We start from the raw sequence: 16,566 nt of genomic DNA, 5'->3' as shown, positions 1-16,566 counted from the left end.
GGAAGGCTGTACTGCCCGGCAGTCCTCAAAGGGAAATGGTTCCTCTTTAACCCTGACAAGTTCACCCATCAGTCAAATCAGTGATCCCAGAAGTCAGGTGGGGTCATTTCCGCGTGGGAAGACATTTCTGCTTCCTCTTGGATTCTCTCGGTCATTCGCTCCAGGTTCTAATTTGAGTTCGCTACGAGATCAACAAAGACGAGGGTTTTAGCCACAGTTTTTTTTTTTTTTGTGAAGAAACCAAATGGGTCATACAGAGCAGTCATCAGCCTAAGGTCCCTAAACAAACATATTCAAGAGACGGTAAAATCCATTCAATCTTCCAACGTTTGGCTTGGATCTAGCCGATGCGTCTTGTCTTGTTCTATATGACCAGATGACCAGAAATGTCTCAAGGATTGCTCTATATTTTAACAACTCGCTCCATCACTTCCAGAATCTTTACAGTGGAAGTGTTGAGTTTTCTTCTCCAGAAAGGCGTTCTTTTTATTCCGTACCTGGACGACTTTCTCTTTGCAGCCCCAACCAAAGAGAGCCTTTGAGCGCATCTACAATTAGTTCAGGAAATTCTGGTGAAGTATTCCTGAGTCTTCTTCTGGATTCTCATCTAATGACTTCTTTCCTTCCAGAAGAGTAACAGCTGGCCCTGAGTCAAAAAAACTTCCACCTTCCACCTGTTTTCCAGAGTGACGATCAGGAGAATCAGGACTATCCTGGGCCTGAGGACATCAACTATCCCGGCAGTAAAGTTGGGCTCAAGCCCATGTAAAGAAATTACAGTCCTTTCTCCTGAGCTCTTTGGACAAACGTCAGAGGTCTTCAGACAAGAAGCTCAAGGTTCCTTACCGGGTAACGTTATCATCTCTGTTGGTGGCTCAGCAGGAGAATCTGGAGGCAATGAGTGGAGTGGGCTCCGAGAAATCAGGAAGTCATCACAACAAGCAGCAACAGATGGGGGCTTATTGTGCACAATCGCTGGTGGCTCAGACCGTTGCTGGAAAGATAAGGGACTATCGGACTCTGTTACATCGGTAAGGCGGTAAGTTTCTGTCGGCTGCTGTCCCACCCTGTTCAGTGCCGTTGGGGAAGTGTGTGGAAAACCCTGCTCTACCAGTAAGAGTAATTTCCATCTTTCCTCCATTATCACCACTTGTGTATTTAAAATCCATTCCCAAGATTGTTCTTTTTCTCTGACAACCACCCATAGAACGAGTCCTGAGCGGGACCCCCTGATACTGCTGTCCCGTGAGAGCCCCAGCCTGGTGGACGCAGAGTACACCAAGAACCAGGCCTGGAGGTCTGAGAAGGTAAGTGTCTGCTGCCCTTCAGCTAGGGATTATACACTCCTGTACGTGCCCTGCCCCCATCCCCGCTACTATTAGATGGCCCTCAGCAGCTTCTCCTCTATTACAGGACACCCTGGGGCGACCACCAGCCAAAGAAGTTCCATTAGTGGATCACTGTGCATTTAAGTATGGCCGCCCTCCACTCCTGTCCTCTATGTCCTCCTGTTCTTCACCTGTTACCTGTGCGCTCTGTATTCTTCTCCACCTGTCTATACCACTCCCTTCACTCTATGCTCACTTCTAGAAGACCTCACCTCCTGTGCACCCTTCCCTCGCCCCCCTGTGCACCCTTCGCTCGCCCCCCCCTGTGCACCCTTCGCTCGCCCCCCCCTGTGCACCCTTCGCTCGCCCCCCCCTGTGCACCCTTCGCTCGCCTCCCCTGTGCACCCTTCGCTCTCCTCCCCTGTGCACCCTTTGCTCTCCTCCCCTGTGCACCCTTTGCTCTCCTCCCCTGTGCACCCTTTGCTCTCCTCCCCTGTGCACCCTTTGCTCTCCTCCCCTGTGCACCCTTTGCTCTCCTCCCCTGTGCACCCTTTGCTCTCCTCCCCTGTGCACCCTTTGCTCTCCTCCCCTGTGCACCCTTTGCTCTCCTCCCCTGTGCACCCTTTGCTCTCCTCCCCTGTGCACCCTTTGCTCTCCTCCCCTGTGCACCCTTTGCTCTCCTCCCCTGTGCACCCTTTGCTCTCCTCCCCTGTGCACCCTTTGCTCTCCTCCCCTGTGCACCCTTCGCTCTCCTCCCCTGTGCACCCTTTGCTCTCCTCCCCTGTGCACCCTTTGCTCTCCTCCCCTGTGCACCCTTTGCTCTCCTCCCCTGTGCACCCTTTGCTCTCCTCCCCTGTGCACCCTTTGCTCTCCTCCCCTGTGCACCCTTTGCTCTCCTCCCCTGTGCACCCTTTGCTCTCCTCCCCTGTGCACCCTTTGCTCTCCTCCCCTGTGCACCCTTTGCTCTCCTCCCCTGTGCACCCTTTGCTCTCCTCCCCTGTGCACCCTTTGCTCTCCTCCCCTGTGCACCCTTTGCTCTCCTCCCCTGTGCACCCTTTGCTCTCCTCCCCTGTGCACCCTTTGCTCTCCTCCCCTGTGCACCCTTTGCTCTCCTCCCCTGTGCACCCTTTGCTCTCCTCCCCTGTGCACCCTTTGCTCTCCTCCCCTGTGCACCCTTTGCTCTCCTCCCCTGTGCACCCTTTGCTCTCCTCCCCTGTGCACCCTTTGCTCTCCTCCCCTGTGCACCCTTTGCTCTCCTCCCCTGTGCACCCTTTGCTCTCCTCCCCTGTGCACCCTTTGCTCTCCTCCCCTGTGCACCCTTTGCTCTCCTCCCCTGTGCACCCTTTGCTCTCCTCCCCTGTGCACCCTTTGCTCTCCTCCCCTGTGCACCCTTTGCTCTCCTCCCCTGTGCACCCTTTGCTCTCCTCCCCTGTGCACCCTTTGCTCTCCTCCCCTGTGCACCCTTTGCTCTCCTCCCCTGTGCACCCTTTGCTCTCCTCCCCTGTGCACCCTTTGCTCTCCTCCCCTGTGCACCCTTTGCTCTCCTCCCCTGTGCACCCTTTGCTCTCCTCCCCTGTGCACCCTTTGCTCTCCTCCCCTGTGCACCCTTTGCTCTCCTCCCCTGTGCACCCTTTGCTCTCCTCCCCTGTGCACCCTTTGCTCTCCTCCCCTGTGCACCCTTTGCTCTCCTCCCCTGTGCACCCTTTGCTCTCCTCCCCTGTGCACCCTTTGCTCTCCTCCCCTGTGCACCCTTTGCTCTCCTCCCCTGTGCACCCTTTGCTCTCCTCCCCTGTGCACCCTTTGCTCTCCTCCCCTGTGCACCCTTTGCTCTCCTCCCCTGTGCACCCTTTGCTCTCCTCCCCTGTGCACCCTTTGCTCTCCTCCCCTGTGCACCCTTTGCTCTCCTCCCCTGTGCACCCTTTGCTCTCCTCCCCTGTGCACCCTTTGCTCTCCTCCCCTGTGCACCCTTTGCTCTCCTCCCCTGTGCACCCTTTGCTCTCCTCCCCTGTGCACCCTTTGCTCTCCTCCCCTGTGCACCCTTTGCTCTCCTCCCCTGTGCACCCTTTGCTCTCCTCCCCTGTGCACCCTTTGCTCTCCTCCCCTGTGCACCCTTTGCTCTCCTCCCCTGTGCACCCTTTGCTCTCCTCCCCTGTGCACCCTTTGCTCTCCTCCCCTGTGCACCCTTTGCTCTCCTCCCCTGTGCACCCTTTGCTCTCCTCCCCTGTGCACCCTTTGCTCTCCTCCCCTGTGCACCCTTTGCTCTCCTCCCCTGTGCACCCTTTGCTCTCCTCCCCTGTGCACCCTTTGCTCTCCTCCCCTGTGCACCCTTTGCTCTCCTCCCCTGTGCACCCTTTGCTCTCCTCCCCTGTGCACCCTTTGCTCTCCTCCCCTGTGCACCCTTTGCTCTCCTCCCCTGTGCACCCTTTGCTCTCCTCCCCTGTGCACCCTTTGCTCTCCTCCCCTGTGCACCCTTTGCTCTCCTCCCCTGTGCACCCTTTGCTCTCCTCCCCTGTGCACCCTTTGCTCTCCTCCCCTGTGCACCCTTTGCTCTCCTCCCCTGTGCACCCTTTGCTCTCCTCCCCTGTGCACCCTTTGCTCTCCTCCCCTGTGCACCCTTTGCTCTCCTCCCCTGTGCACCCTTTGCTCTCCTCCCCTGTGCACCCTTTGCTCTCCTCCCCTGTGCACCCTTTGCTCTCCTCCCCTGTGCACCCTTTGCTCTCCTCCCCTGTGCACCCTTTGCTCTCCTCCCCTGTGCACCCTTTGCTCTCCTCCCCTGTGCACCCTTTGCTCTCCTCCCCTGTGCACCCTTTGCTCTCCTCCCCTGTGCACCCTTTGCTCTCCTCCCCTGTGCACCCTTTGCTCTCCTCCCCTGTGCACCCTTTGCTCTCCTCCCCTGTGCACCCTTTGCTCTCCTCCCCTGTGCACCCTTTGCTCTCCTCCCCTGTGCACCCTTTGCTCTCCTCCCCTGTGCACCCTTTGCTCTCCTCCCCTGTGCACCCTTTGCTCTCCTCCCCTGTGCACCCTTTGCTCTCCTCCCCTGTGCACCCTTTGCTCTCCTCCCCTGTGCACCCTTTGCTCTCCTCCCCTGTGCACCCTTTGCTCTCCTCCCCTGTGCACCCTTTGCTCTCCTCCCCTGTGCACCCTTTGCTCTCCTCCCCTGTGCACCCTTTGCTCTCCTCCCCTGTGCACCCTTTGCTCTCCTCCCCTGTGCACCCTTTGCTCTCCTCCCCTGTGCACCCTTTGCTCTCCTCCCCTGTGCACCCTTTGCTCTCCTCCCCTGTGCACCCTTTGCTCTCCTCCCCTGTGCACCCTTTGCTCTCCTCCCCTGTGCACCCTTTGCTCTCCTCCCCTGTGCACCCTTTGCTCTCCTCCCCTGTGCACCCTTTGCTCTCCTCCCCTGTGCACCCTTTGCTCTCCTCCCCTGTGCACCCTTTGCTCTCCTCCCCTGTGCACCCTTTGCTCTCCTCCCCTGTGCACCCTTTGCTCTCCTCCCCTGTGCACCCTTTGCTCTCCTCCCCTGTGCACCCTTTGCTCTCCTCCCCTGTGCACCCTTTGCTCTCCTCCCCTGTGCACCCTTTGCTCTCCTCCCCTGTGCACCCTTTGCTCTCCTCCCCTGTGCACCCTTTGCTCTCCTCCCCTGTGCACCCTTTGCTCTCCTCCCCTGTGCACCCTTTGCTCTCCTCCCCTGTGCACCCTTTGCTCTCCTCCCCTGTGCACCCTTTGCTCTCCTCCCCTGTGCACCCTTTGCTCTCCTCCCCTGTGCACCCTTTGCTCTCCTCCCCTGTGCACCCTTTGCTCTCCTCCCCTGTGCACCCTTTGCTCTCCTCCCCTGTGCACCCTTTGCTCTCCTCCCCTGTGCACCCTTTGCTCTCCTCCCCTGTGCACCCTTTGCTCTCCTCCCCTGTGCACCCTTTGCTCTCCTCCCCTGTGCACCCTTTGCTCTCCTCCCCTGTGCACCCTTTGCTCTCCTCCCCTGTGCACCCTTTGCTCTCCTCCCCTGTGCACCCTTTGCTCTCCTCCCCTGTGCACCCTTTGCTCTCCTCCCCTGTGCACCCTTTGCTCTCCTCCCCTGTGCACCCTTTGCTCTCCTCCCCTGTGCACCCTTTGCTCTCCTCCCCTGTGCACCCTTTGCTCTCCTCCCCTGTGCACCCTTTGCTCTCCTCCCCTGTGCACCCTTTGCTCTCCTCCCCTGTGCACCCTTTGCTCTCCTCCCCTGTGCACCCTTTGCTCTCCTCCCCTGTGCACCCTTTGCTCTCCTCCCCTGTGCACCCTTTGCTCTCCTCCCCTGTGCACCCTTTGCTCTCCTCCCCTGTGCACCCTTTGCTCTCCTCCCCTGTGCACCCTTTGCTCTCCTCCCCTGTGCACCCTTTGCTCTCCTCCCCTGTGCACCCTTTGCTCTCCTCCCCTGTGCACCCTTTGCTCTCCTCCCCTGTGCACCCTTTGCTCTCCTCCCCTGTGCACCCTTTGCTCTCCTCCCCTGTGCACCCTTTGCTCTCCTCCCCTGTGCACCCTTTGCTCTCCTCCCCTGTGCACCCTTTGCTCTCCTCCCCTGTGCACCCTTTGCTCTCCTCCCCTGTGCACCCTTTGCTCTCCTCCCCTGTGCACCCTTTGCTCTCCTCCCCTGTGCACCCTTTGCTCTCCTCCCCTGTGCACCCTTTGCTCTCCTCCCCTGTGCACCCTTTGCTCTCCTCCCCTGTGCACCCTTTGCTCTCCTCCCCTGTGCACCCTTTGCTCTCCTCCCCTGTGCACCCTTTGCTCTCCTCCCCTGTGCACCCTTTGCTCTCCTCCCCTGTGCACCCTTTGCTCTCCTCCCCTGTGCACCCTTTGCTCTCCTCCCCTGTGCACCCTTTGCTCTCCTCCCCTGTGCACCCTTTGCTCTCCTCCCCTGTGCACCCTTTGCTCTCCTCCCCTGTGCACCCTTTGCTCTCCTCCCCTGTGCACCCTTTGCTCTCCTCCCCTGTGCACCCTTTGCTCTCCTCCCCTGTGCACCCTTTGCTCTCCTCCCCTGTGCACCCTTTGCTCTCCTCCCCTGTGCACCCTTTGCTCTCCTCCCCTGTGCACCCTTTGCTCTCCTCCCCTGTGCACCCTTTGCTCTCCTCCCCTGTGCACCCTTTGCTCTCCTCCCCTGTGCACCCTTTGCTCTCCTCCCCTGTGCACCCTTTGCTCTCCTCCCCTGTGCACCCTTTGCTCTCCTCCCCTGTGCACCCTTTGCTCTCCTCCCCTGTGCACCCTTTGCTCTCCTCCCCTGTGCACCCTTTGCTCTCCTCCCCTGTGCACCCTTTGCTCTCCTCCCCTGTGCACCCTTTGCTCTCCTCCCCTGTGCACCCTTTGCTCTCCTCCCCTGTGCACCCTTTGCTCTCCTCCCCTGTGCACCCTTTGCTCTCCTCCCCTGTGCACCCTTTGCTCTCCTCCCCTGTGCACCCTTTGCTCTCCTCCCCTGTGCACCCTTTGCTCTCCTCCCCTGTGCACCCTTTGCTCTCCTCCCCTGTGCACCCTTTGCTCTCCTCCCCTGTGCACCCTTTGCTCTCCTCCCCTGTGCACCCTTTGCTCTCCTCCCCTGTGCACCCTTTGCTCTCCTCCCCTGTGCACCCTTTGCTCTCCTCCCCTGTGCACCCTTTGCTCTCCTCCCCTGTGCACCCTTTGCTCTCCTCCCCTGTGCACCCTTTGCTCTCCTCCCCTGTGCACCCTTTGCTCTCCTCCCCTGTGCACCCTTTGCTCTCCTCCCCTGTGCACCCTTTGCTCTCCTCCCCTGTGCACCCTTTGCTCTCCTCCCCTGTGCACCCTTTGCTCTCCTCCCCTGTGCACCCTTTGCTCTCCTCCCCTGTGCACCCTTTGCTCTCCTCCCCTGTGCACCCTTTGCTCTCCTCCCCTGTGCACCCTTTGCTCTCCTCCCCTGTGCACCCTTTGCTCTCCTCCCCTGTGCACCCTTTGCTCTCCTCCCCTGTGCACCCTTTGCTCTCCTCCCCTGTGCACCCTTTGCTCTCCTCCCCTGTGCACCCTTTGCTCTCCTCCCCTGTGCACCCTTTGCTCTCCTCCCCTGTGCACCCTTTGCTCTCCTCCCCTGTGCACCCTTTGCTCTCCTCCCCTGTGCACCCTTTGCTCTCCTCCCCTGTGCACCCTTTGCTCTCCTCCCCTGTGCACCCTTTGCTCTCCTCCCCTGTGCACCCTTTGCTCTCCTCCCCTGTGCACCCTTTGCTCTCCTCCCCTGTGCACCCTTTGCTCTCCTCCCCTGTGCACCCTTTGCTCTCCTCCCCTGTGCACCCTTTGCTCTCCTCCCCTGTGCACCCTTTGCTCTCCTCCCCTGTGCACCCTTTGCTCTCCTCCCCTGTGCACCCTTCGCTCTCCTCACTTGTGCACCCGCCCTTTCTTCCAGGTACCTGTTTAATTTCCGGGGGGTTGCGGCCAGTTTCCGCCTGAAGCACCTCTTCCTGTGCGGCTCGCTGGTGTTTCATGTCGGAGACGAGTGGCAGGAGTTCTTCTACCATCGCCTGGAGCCGTGGGTGCACTACATACCCGTGGAGCAGGACCTGTCTGACGTGCGGTAACTGCTCTGCCGTGTTTCTGTCCTAGCACAGACCCTCCCGCTATCTTGGTTCCTAGGACTTACCCGTCTCTCTTGGTTTAGGGAGCTGCTGGAGTTTGTGAAGGCCAATGATGAGGAGGCGCAGAGGATAGCGGAGAGGTAGGAGCCTCCATATATACCTCCTGTGTGGCACGCCCCCCGCACTGTAATAACCGGATATTCCTCTCCTTCAGGGGGCAGCAGTTCATCCGCGAGCACCTACGCTTGGAGGACGTCTCCAACTACTGGCGGGCGCTCCTCACCCACTACTCTCACCTGCTCACATATCGCGTCAAACAGCGAAAGGGTTACCGGGAGGTGACCAGGACGCCGGGGCACAGTGAACTCTGACCTCTCGTGTGGTAATACGCCTGATGACGTCAGCCTGTGGGGGAGGGGGGTATCTGCAGCCCCACCTACTGTATCTCCAGAATGACCCTCAGATGGGACCGTGAAATCTGAGGACAGGCTCCTCCCCTCCTAGCAGTGGGTGGAGCAGCACAATAAAGGGGTGGAGCCTCATCACCGCGCTCCGCTCCAGTCGGGTCTCAGCCGAGCAGAGGAATCATTTTTCTACATTAAAATTTTCACATAAAAGTCTTAAAGTCATTGAGGTTTAGCGGGATTGTCCTTTGTACAGCGCCAACATCCAACAAGCCCCCAGTACCCCGAGGCACCGCCAATCACTGAGCCCCCACTACCCCCTGAGGCACCACAATCACTGAGCCCCCACTACCCCCTGAGGCACCGCCAATCACTGAGCCCCCACTACCCCCTGAGGCACCGCCAATCACTGAGCCCCCACTACCCCCTGAGGCACCGCCAATCACTGAGCCCCCACTACCCCCTGAGGCACCACAATCACTGAGCCCCCACTACCCCCTGAGGCACCACAATCACTGAGCCCCCACTACCCCCTGAGGCACCGCCAATCACTGAGCCCCCACTACCCCCTGAGGCACCGCCAATCACTGAGCCCCCACTACCCCCTGAGGCACCGCCAATCACTGAGCCCCCACTACCCCCTGAGGCACCACAATCACTGAGCCCCCACTACCCCCTGAGGCACCACAATCACTGAGCCCCCACTACCCCCTGAGGCACCGCCAATCACTGAGCCCCCACTACCCCCTGAGGCACCGCCAATCACTGAGCCCCCACTACCCCCTGAGGCACCGCCAATCACCGAGCCCCCACTACCCCCTGAGGCACCGCCAATCACTGAGCCCCCACTACCCCCTGAGGCACCGCCAATCACTGAGCCCCCACTACCCCCTGAGGCACCGCCAATCACTGAGCCCCCACTACCCCCTGAGGCACCACAATCACTGAGCCCCCACTACCCCCTGAGGCACCGCCAATCACTGAGCCCCCACTACCCCCTGAGGCACCGCCAATCACTGAGCCCCCACTACCCCCTGAGGCACCACAATCACTGAGCCCCCACTACCCCCTGAGGCACCGCCAATCACTGAGCCCCCACTACCCCCTGAGGCACCGCCAATCACTGAGCCCCCACTACCCCCTGAGGCACCACAATCACTGAGCCCCCACTACCCCCTGAGGCACCACAATCACTGAGCCCCCACTACCCCCTGAGGCACCGCCAATCACTGACCCCCTTCAACCACTGAGCCCCCACTGCCCCCTGAGGCACCGCCAATCACTGACCCCCTCCAACCACTGAGCCCCCACTACCCCCTGAGGCACCACTAATCACTGAGCCCCACCAACCACTAAGCCCCAGTACTCCATGAGGCATCGCTAATCACTGATTCCCCCCCCACAAAAATTACTGAGCCCCCGTACCCCATGAGGCACCGCTGATCACTGAGCCCCCAGTACCTCCTCAAGCACCGCCAATCACTGACCCCCACCAACCACTAACCCCCAGTACCCCCTGAGGCATCGCTAATCACTGACCCTCACCAACCATTGAGCCCCCAGTACCTCCTGAGGCACCGCTTATCAGTGACCCCCACCAACCACTGAGCCCCCTGAGGCATTGCTTATCACTGACCCCCCCCAGTGCCCCCTGAGGCATTGCTAATCACTGAGCCCCCAGTACCTCCTGAGTCATTGCTAACCACTGACTCACCAACCACTGAGCCCCCATTATCCCCTGAGGCATCGCTAATCACTGACCCCCACCAACCACTAAGCTCCCAGTACTTCGAGGAATCGCTAATCACTAACCCCCAACAAATTACTGAGCCCCCAGTGCCCCCTGAGGCACCGCTAATCACTGAGCTCCCAACAAAATGCAGTGCCCAACAGAATCGGGACTGTGCAGTGTCCGTGTGGCCGTCAGAAGCGGGACTGTGCAGTGTCCGTGTGGCCGACAGAAGCGGGACTGTGCAGTGTCCGTGTGGCCGAAAGAAGCGGGACTGTGCAGTGTCCGTGTGGCCGAAAGAAGCGGGACTGTGCAGTGTCCGTGTGGCCGACAGAAGCGGGACTGTGCAGTGTCCGTGTGGCTGACAGAAGCGGGACTGTGCAGTGGCCGACAGAAGCGGGACTGTGCAGTGGCCGACAGAATCTGGACTGTGCAGTGTCCGTGTGGCCGGCAGAATCTGGACTGTGCAGTGTCCGTGTGGCCGGCAGAATCTGGACTGTGCAGTGTCCGTGTGGCCGGCAGAATCTGGACTGTGCAGTGTCCGTGCGGCCGACAGAATCTGGACTGTGCAGTGTCCGTGTGGCCGACAGAATCTGGACTGTGCAGTGTCCGTGTGGCCGACAGAAGCGGGACTGTGCAGTGGCCGACAGAAGCGGGACTGTGCAGTGGCCGACAGAAGCGGGACTGTGCAGTGTCCGTGTGGCCGACAGAAGCGGGACTGTGCAGTGGCCGACAGAAGCGGGACTGTGCAGTGGCCGACAGAAGCGGGACTGTGCAGTGGCCGACAGAAGCGGGACTGTGCAGTGGCCGACAGAAGCGGGACTGTGCAGTGGCCGACAGAAGCGGGACTGTGCAGTGGCCGACAGAAGCGGGACTGTGCAGTGGCCGACAGAAGCGGGACTGTGCAGTGGCCGACAGAAGCGGGACTGTGCAGTGGCCGACAGAATCGGGACTGTGCAGTGTCCGTGTGGCTGACAGAATCGGGACTGTGCAGTGTCCGTGTGGCTGACAGAATCGGGACTGTGCAGTGTCCGTGTGGCCGACAGAACTGGGACTGTTCAGCGCCTGTGTGCCCGACAGGGAGACTAGCCCACGTGTCCACCTGTAGTTCCCCTAGATGTAAAAGGGAAAGCTGAGGGCATGTCTGGAAACAGGGGCCCTCTGAGCTGGAGATGAGTGCAGGGCCCCGAGGTGGGACTGATATCTGTCATCCTGTGGATAACCCAGAAAGGTCAGATGGGAGCAGAGCAATGTCATCCGACTGCATCAGGTAGGTCTGGGCCCCTGTGTACCCCAACCCTACAGGGGCCCCGTGATCCACACACACAATTGGTGCTACTTCTTTATTAGAGCCTTGCAGCGTCCAGCACCACGAGACGTCATCTCCCGCTGGAGGCCGGCTAAAACACTCACCATAGTGCCGCCAAATGGGTTATTCACTGGTGCCATTTTTATTTGTAGTGACTGCAGTGTCGCTGAAGGATTCACTGTCCTAGGGAGGATTATCACAGAGAGGATTCTCTATCACAGAGAGGATTCACTACCATAAGAAGGATCCACTGTCAGAAGGGAGGATTCTCTATCACAGAGAGGATTCTCTATCACAGCGGGATTCACTACCATAAGAAGGATCCACTGTCAGAAGGGAGGATTCTCTATCATTGGGAGGATCCACTGTCAAAAGGGAGGATTATCACAGAGAGGATTCACTACCACAGGGAGGATTCACTACCACAGGGAGGATTCACTACCACAGGGAGGATTCACTACCACAGGGAGGATTCACTACCATAAGAAGGATTCACTGTCAGAAGGGAGGATTCTCTATTAGTGTTGAGCGAGCATGCTCGGCCGAACTGCTGTATGGTATGCTCGGCACATGGCAGTACTCGGCCAAGTACTGCATGTGATCGAGCGCCATGCTCGAGGCTCCTTCCCGCACGTTTCGCGGCTGCTATGCAGCCAATAAACGTACAGGTAAGTACTGCCATCACTGTAATGCCGTAGCCATGTTGGCTACTGGCATTACAGTGATTGGCTGGCCGGAACGCGTCATCGGGTGCTACTCATTTGTAGTCGGGGAGCTGTGCTTAGGAAGGGACAGTGTAGGGAGTCTGATCGCAATCTATTTAGTAGAAAAAACATTTCAAAGACCCAAAAGTCCTTTTAAGGACTATTATTGTGTGTGGTGGCAGCAATATAATATAGCTATCAAATTTCCCCCCCTTCCCCATCATTTTCAATACTTTTTCTATAGAGGGTGTCTGCAGTGACTTGTGACATATGTGCAATACCTTCTGTGTGTCAGGGCCAGAGATTGGAAAATCTATTTTCCTTTTTCCATATACTGTGCTTGTTGTGAACTGTGACATCGATGTCACACCTTCTGTGTCAAGCATATATAACATTTAATATGCAGAAGGCGAACAGTAAGGGACGGGGAAGTGACCGTGCTGCTGATGGTGCACGCAGAGGCCGTGGCCCTGGGCGTGGTGACACTGTGCCTGCTGCCAGAGCACAAGAAGCACACTCATCCACGATACCGAGCTTCATGTCCCAGTTTTCAGGGTGGCGCAGGACACCACTCTAGAAGTCAGACCAGTGCGAACAGGTGGTCGGTTGGATTGCAGCAGATAATGCTTCCAGTTGGTTAGGGACCACCCTGTCTTCCACCATGTCCAGTCTCTGTAGCCAAGAGTCTGGTCAACAAAATCCTCACCCTGATCCTCCTTCCTCCCACCATGGAGAGTCTTGCCAAACAAGCGATACCACACTCAGAAATTCTGAGGAGCTCTTTTCGTCGCCATTACTTTATTTGGCCCTCAAGAAGAGGGACCTGAGATCTTGTGCCCCGATTCCCAACCTCTTGAGCACCCACAAGAACATGACACTGGGGAACAGCAATTAGTGTTTAATGAGGTGGATGATGATGAGACACAGTTGCCAATGACTCAACTGCAATTACTGTCTTAAGAGGATGAGACACAGTTGTCAATCACTGAGGTTGTGGTTAGGTCAACAAATCAAGAGGAGGTGGTGGACGATGAGGTCACTGACCCAATCTGGGAAGGTGGCAACAAGACGAGCGAGGAGAGCAGTAGAGAGGGGGAGGGATCTGCAGCAACGCAACAGGGTGGAGGTGGCAAAAGGGAGAAGGCAGGCCACACCAAACAGGCCCACAACTGTTTCCCGGAGCACAACCTTGCGGAAATTTCCCTTGCCAAGAGGTAGGTGTTCGGCAGTATGGCGCTTTTTTGAGGGAAGTGCGGACGACAAAAGAATAGTTTACAACCTGTGCCACACCAAAATGAGACGGGCGTGAACACTAGCAACCTCACAACCACTAGCATGATCCGCCACATGGCATCCAAGCACCGTAATAAGTGGGACGAATGCCTGGGTCCACAATCTGTGTCTGCGGGTCACACCACTGCCTCCTCTTCCCCTGAGTTACGTGCTGGCCAATCCCCTGTCAAAGGCGCAGGTGAGGATGCCTCCCACCCTGCACCTGGACCTTCACAAGCATCATCAGCGACCATATCCACTTCTGTGTCCCAGCGCAGCGTACAGATGTCCTTACCCCAGGCATTTGAACGCAAGCGCAAATACCCAGCCACCCACCCACAGGCCATAGCACTAAATGTGCACCTTTCAAAATTACTGGCCCTGGAAATGTTGGCATTTAGGCTTGTGGACACTGAGGCCTTCCGCAGCCTGATGTCGGCAGCCGTCACTCGTTACGCAGTCCCCAGCCACTACTATTTTTCAAGGTCTGCCATGCCTGCCTTACACCAACATGTGTCCCGTAACATCACCCGTGCCCTGACCAACGCAGTTACTGGGAAGGTCCACTTAACGACTGACACATGGACAAGTGCATTTGGCCAGGGACTCTACGTTTTCCTGACGGCACACTAGGTGAACGTTGTGGAGGCCAGGAGCAAGTCGTAGCCTGGGATGGCACAGGTGCTACCGACGCCAAGGAATGTGGGGCCTACATCGATAAGGGTTTCCACCAGCACCTACGTTAGTGGCTCCAACCCCCACTTCTCTTCCGCCTCCACTTCCATCTCCGAATTATCTGTGTGCAGCACTAGCCAGCCATCAGTCGCTAGCTGGAAGCAGTGTAGCACTGCAGTGGAGAAGCGGCAACAGGCCGTGCTGAAACGGATCTGCCTAGGGGACAAACAGCACACCGCCGCAGAGCTGTGGCAGGGGATAAGAGACACAGATGGTGAGCGGCGATAACGCTATTATCAGCGTAACTATCCCACTTCTGTGTCTACTTAAACGCTCGATGCTCACAATAAAGGAGGACGCTCTGAATGTGGAAGAGGTGGAAATGGGGGAAGAAGACAGTACACAGGTGTCCTCAGTATGTCATGTGTATATAAGTCAATGCTGTGTGTTCAATAAAGAGTTCCTGTTTTACATTCAACATAGAGCCTCGTTTCATGTGTGGGGATTGCTATACGCTGTATACTCCCCTGGCTATTACTCCTAGCTCTTGTAAGAGCTGTTCCTGGTTCCTGTGGTGGTATCGGTGTCGAGTGGAGTGCTTGGAGTCCTCGGGAGGCACTGGGAGCATCCATCAACGGAGGTACCCAGTCTGGGTGTCAGGAGATCCTTTACATTGGTGGCAAGCGGCGGGATCATTCCCACAGCCAGAAGGACAGCTACAGGAGACACCATTTCATAGATTTTACAATTTGAGGGCAACGCATGTCCTACTACAGCGACCCTGACAGCACCAGAATGGAAACAGCAGTGGAGTACGATGAGGGTGTCATGGATGACCGAGATGCAGTCCGCAAAGGCATCTAGTACCAGGCACTGGGTATTGTGGAGTATATGCGGGATGAGAGACTCCCCACGGAAGACCAGCGGTTGCAGAAGCGAGTAGCCCTGCGGATGCCCTTCCTGGGAGACCAGCCCCGGGAGGAATAAGTTAAGAAATTGGAACTCCTAGCATGGCAGGAGCTGTGGCTGGAAGATGCCTACCAGGCGCTCTGGTGGAATGGGGCACAGTACCTACCCAGGACAGCTGAGCATGACAAGCCGGAGGGAGAGGAGTTTGATGGTCCTGGCTTGTTATGGGAGACTTTTTCAGAGCTGGAGTTTGGGAGCCCTACACAAGCCCGGTTCCGTGATCTCTTGGAATGGAGGGAGAGCAGGTATGACTGGGACGACACTCATGATATTGAGCAGGACCTTGTCCACCTGGTGACCCGGGAGATGGAGCTGGAACAGGGCTACCAGCAGCTGTTCCACTCCAGTGAGAAGGCTCAGAAGGAGAGCATGGTGACAGACCCAGGGCCAGAGCCCTTCAGCTGGGAGATTATTGTGGATGTTTACTGGGAAGAACCCCAGGTGGCCGGTGGAGATGGGACCAAGGTCTCTCCACCGGTCCTGCAGGGAATTGGGAGCCCAGTCTCCATTCCCCAGCGGCAGGTGGAGTTACAGGGGGCAGAGACAGTTGGTTTTGTCCCCCAGCGACAATGTGATTTATTGGGAATTGGGAGCCCAGTCTCCATTCCCCAGCGGCAGGCGGAGTAACAGGGGGCAGAGACAGTCGGTCCTGTCCCCCAGCGGCAGAGTGTCCAGCAGGGAATAGAGAGCCCAGTCTCCTTTCCCCAGCAGCAGGACACTGTATTGGGAGCGGAGACGGTCGGTCGCCCTCCCCAGTGGCTGGAAGTATTTATGGGAGAGGAGCTCGTTACCCCCTCTTCCCAGCAGCAGCTTAACGCACCAGGGGGAGACAGTAAGCCCCACAACAGTGCAGATGGGACCGTGGTCTCTGCACTTACAGCACAGGGGGTAGAGACAGTCGGTCCTGTCCCCCAGCAACAAGGCTGTTTAGCCAAATGGGAGACAGTCGGTCTCCCCCTCCAGCAGCAGAGCTGGGTATCCAAAGGGGAGACAGTCGGTCTCCCCCTCCAACAACCAGGCTCCAACCAGGCTTCTTCCGTGGTAGCGCTGGCACCAGGGCAGAGTACCGCTGATCCCTGCCCACAAAGCAACCTCCACTCCAAGCCAGGGAGCAACACAGAGACCGGGAGTACCAGCTTCCAACATAACCTTGGTGGACTCACTGGACAGAGACAGGCTACCAAATTCAACAGGTCCAGTATTTGGTTGTGGGTGGACTGCCAGACTAACTCAGGTACCGACCGGCGTGAGGTCAGGTATCTGGTTAGTCTTCCCTGGGAGGGGAAGATGTGTGGTGACTATAACCTCACCACTGGGTTTTGGAGGGGCCTGTTTGCCAGCCTCTTGCCTCAGGATTATGACCCATACTACCTTTGAAGGAGAAGACAGACCGGCCGCACAGCTTAAATCTGTGGAACTGTTTTGGTCAGGAAAGCCATGCTTGCGGTCGGCCAAATGTGACTTCCATGGTATTCGGGAACCCCTGCTCGGATCAGGGTGATTTTTGGATATGTTGTTCACCCAGATCAGAGCTATCCATGGATGTATACATTATGGGGATATGTGGGGTTTTGAGGTGTTTTCTGTGTTTTGGGAAAAATGTGTGTTTTCTGCCTGTGAGTGATTAAGTTAGC

At 57.7% G+C, this 16,566-nt stretch overlaps 1 protein-coding gene across 1 annotated transcript in view; it reads left to right on the top strand.

Annotated features, from left to right (window-relative positions):
• POGLUT1 (protein O-glucosyltransferase 1) overlaps positions 1–8,499 on the top strand; it is a 28,168-nt gene extending 19,669 nt beyond the window's left edge. Inside the window, exons 7-11 of the mRNA XM_040422761.1 lie at positions 1,208–1,307; positions 1,414–1,472; positions 7,702–7,869; positions 7,954–8,010; positions 8,085–8,499. Of these exons, the coding sequence (XP_040278695.1) occupies positions 1,208–1,307; positions 1,414–1,472; positions 7,702–7,869; positions 7,954–8,010; positions 8,085–8,241 (541 nt within the window). The 3' untranslated portion in view covers positions 8,242–8,499. The remainder of the gene's footprint in view (positions 1–1,207; positions 1,308–1,413; positions 1,473–7,701; positions 7,870–7,953; positions 8,011–8,084) is intronic.
• The last annotated feature ends 8,067 nt before the right edge of the window (positions 8,500–16,566 follow it).

The sequence above is a fragment of the Bufo bufo genome, chromosome 3 (assembly GCF_905171765.1).
Source record: "Bufo bufo chromosome 3, aBufBuf1.1, whole genome shotgun sequence".
In the NCBI taxonomy this organism is placed as follows: Eukaryota; Metazoa; Chordata; class Amphibia; order Anura; family Bufonidae; genus Bufo; species Bufo bufo.
This window is presented reverse-complemented; position numbering and strand designations above follow the sequence as displayed.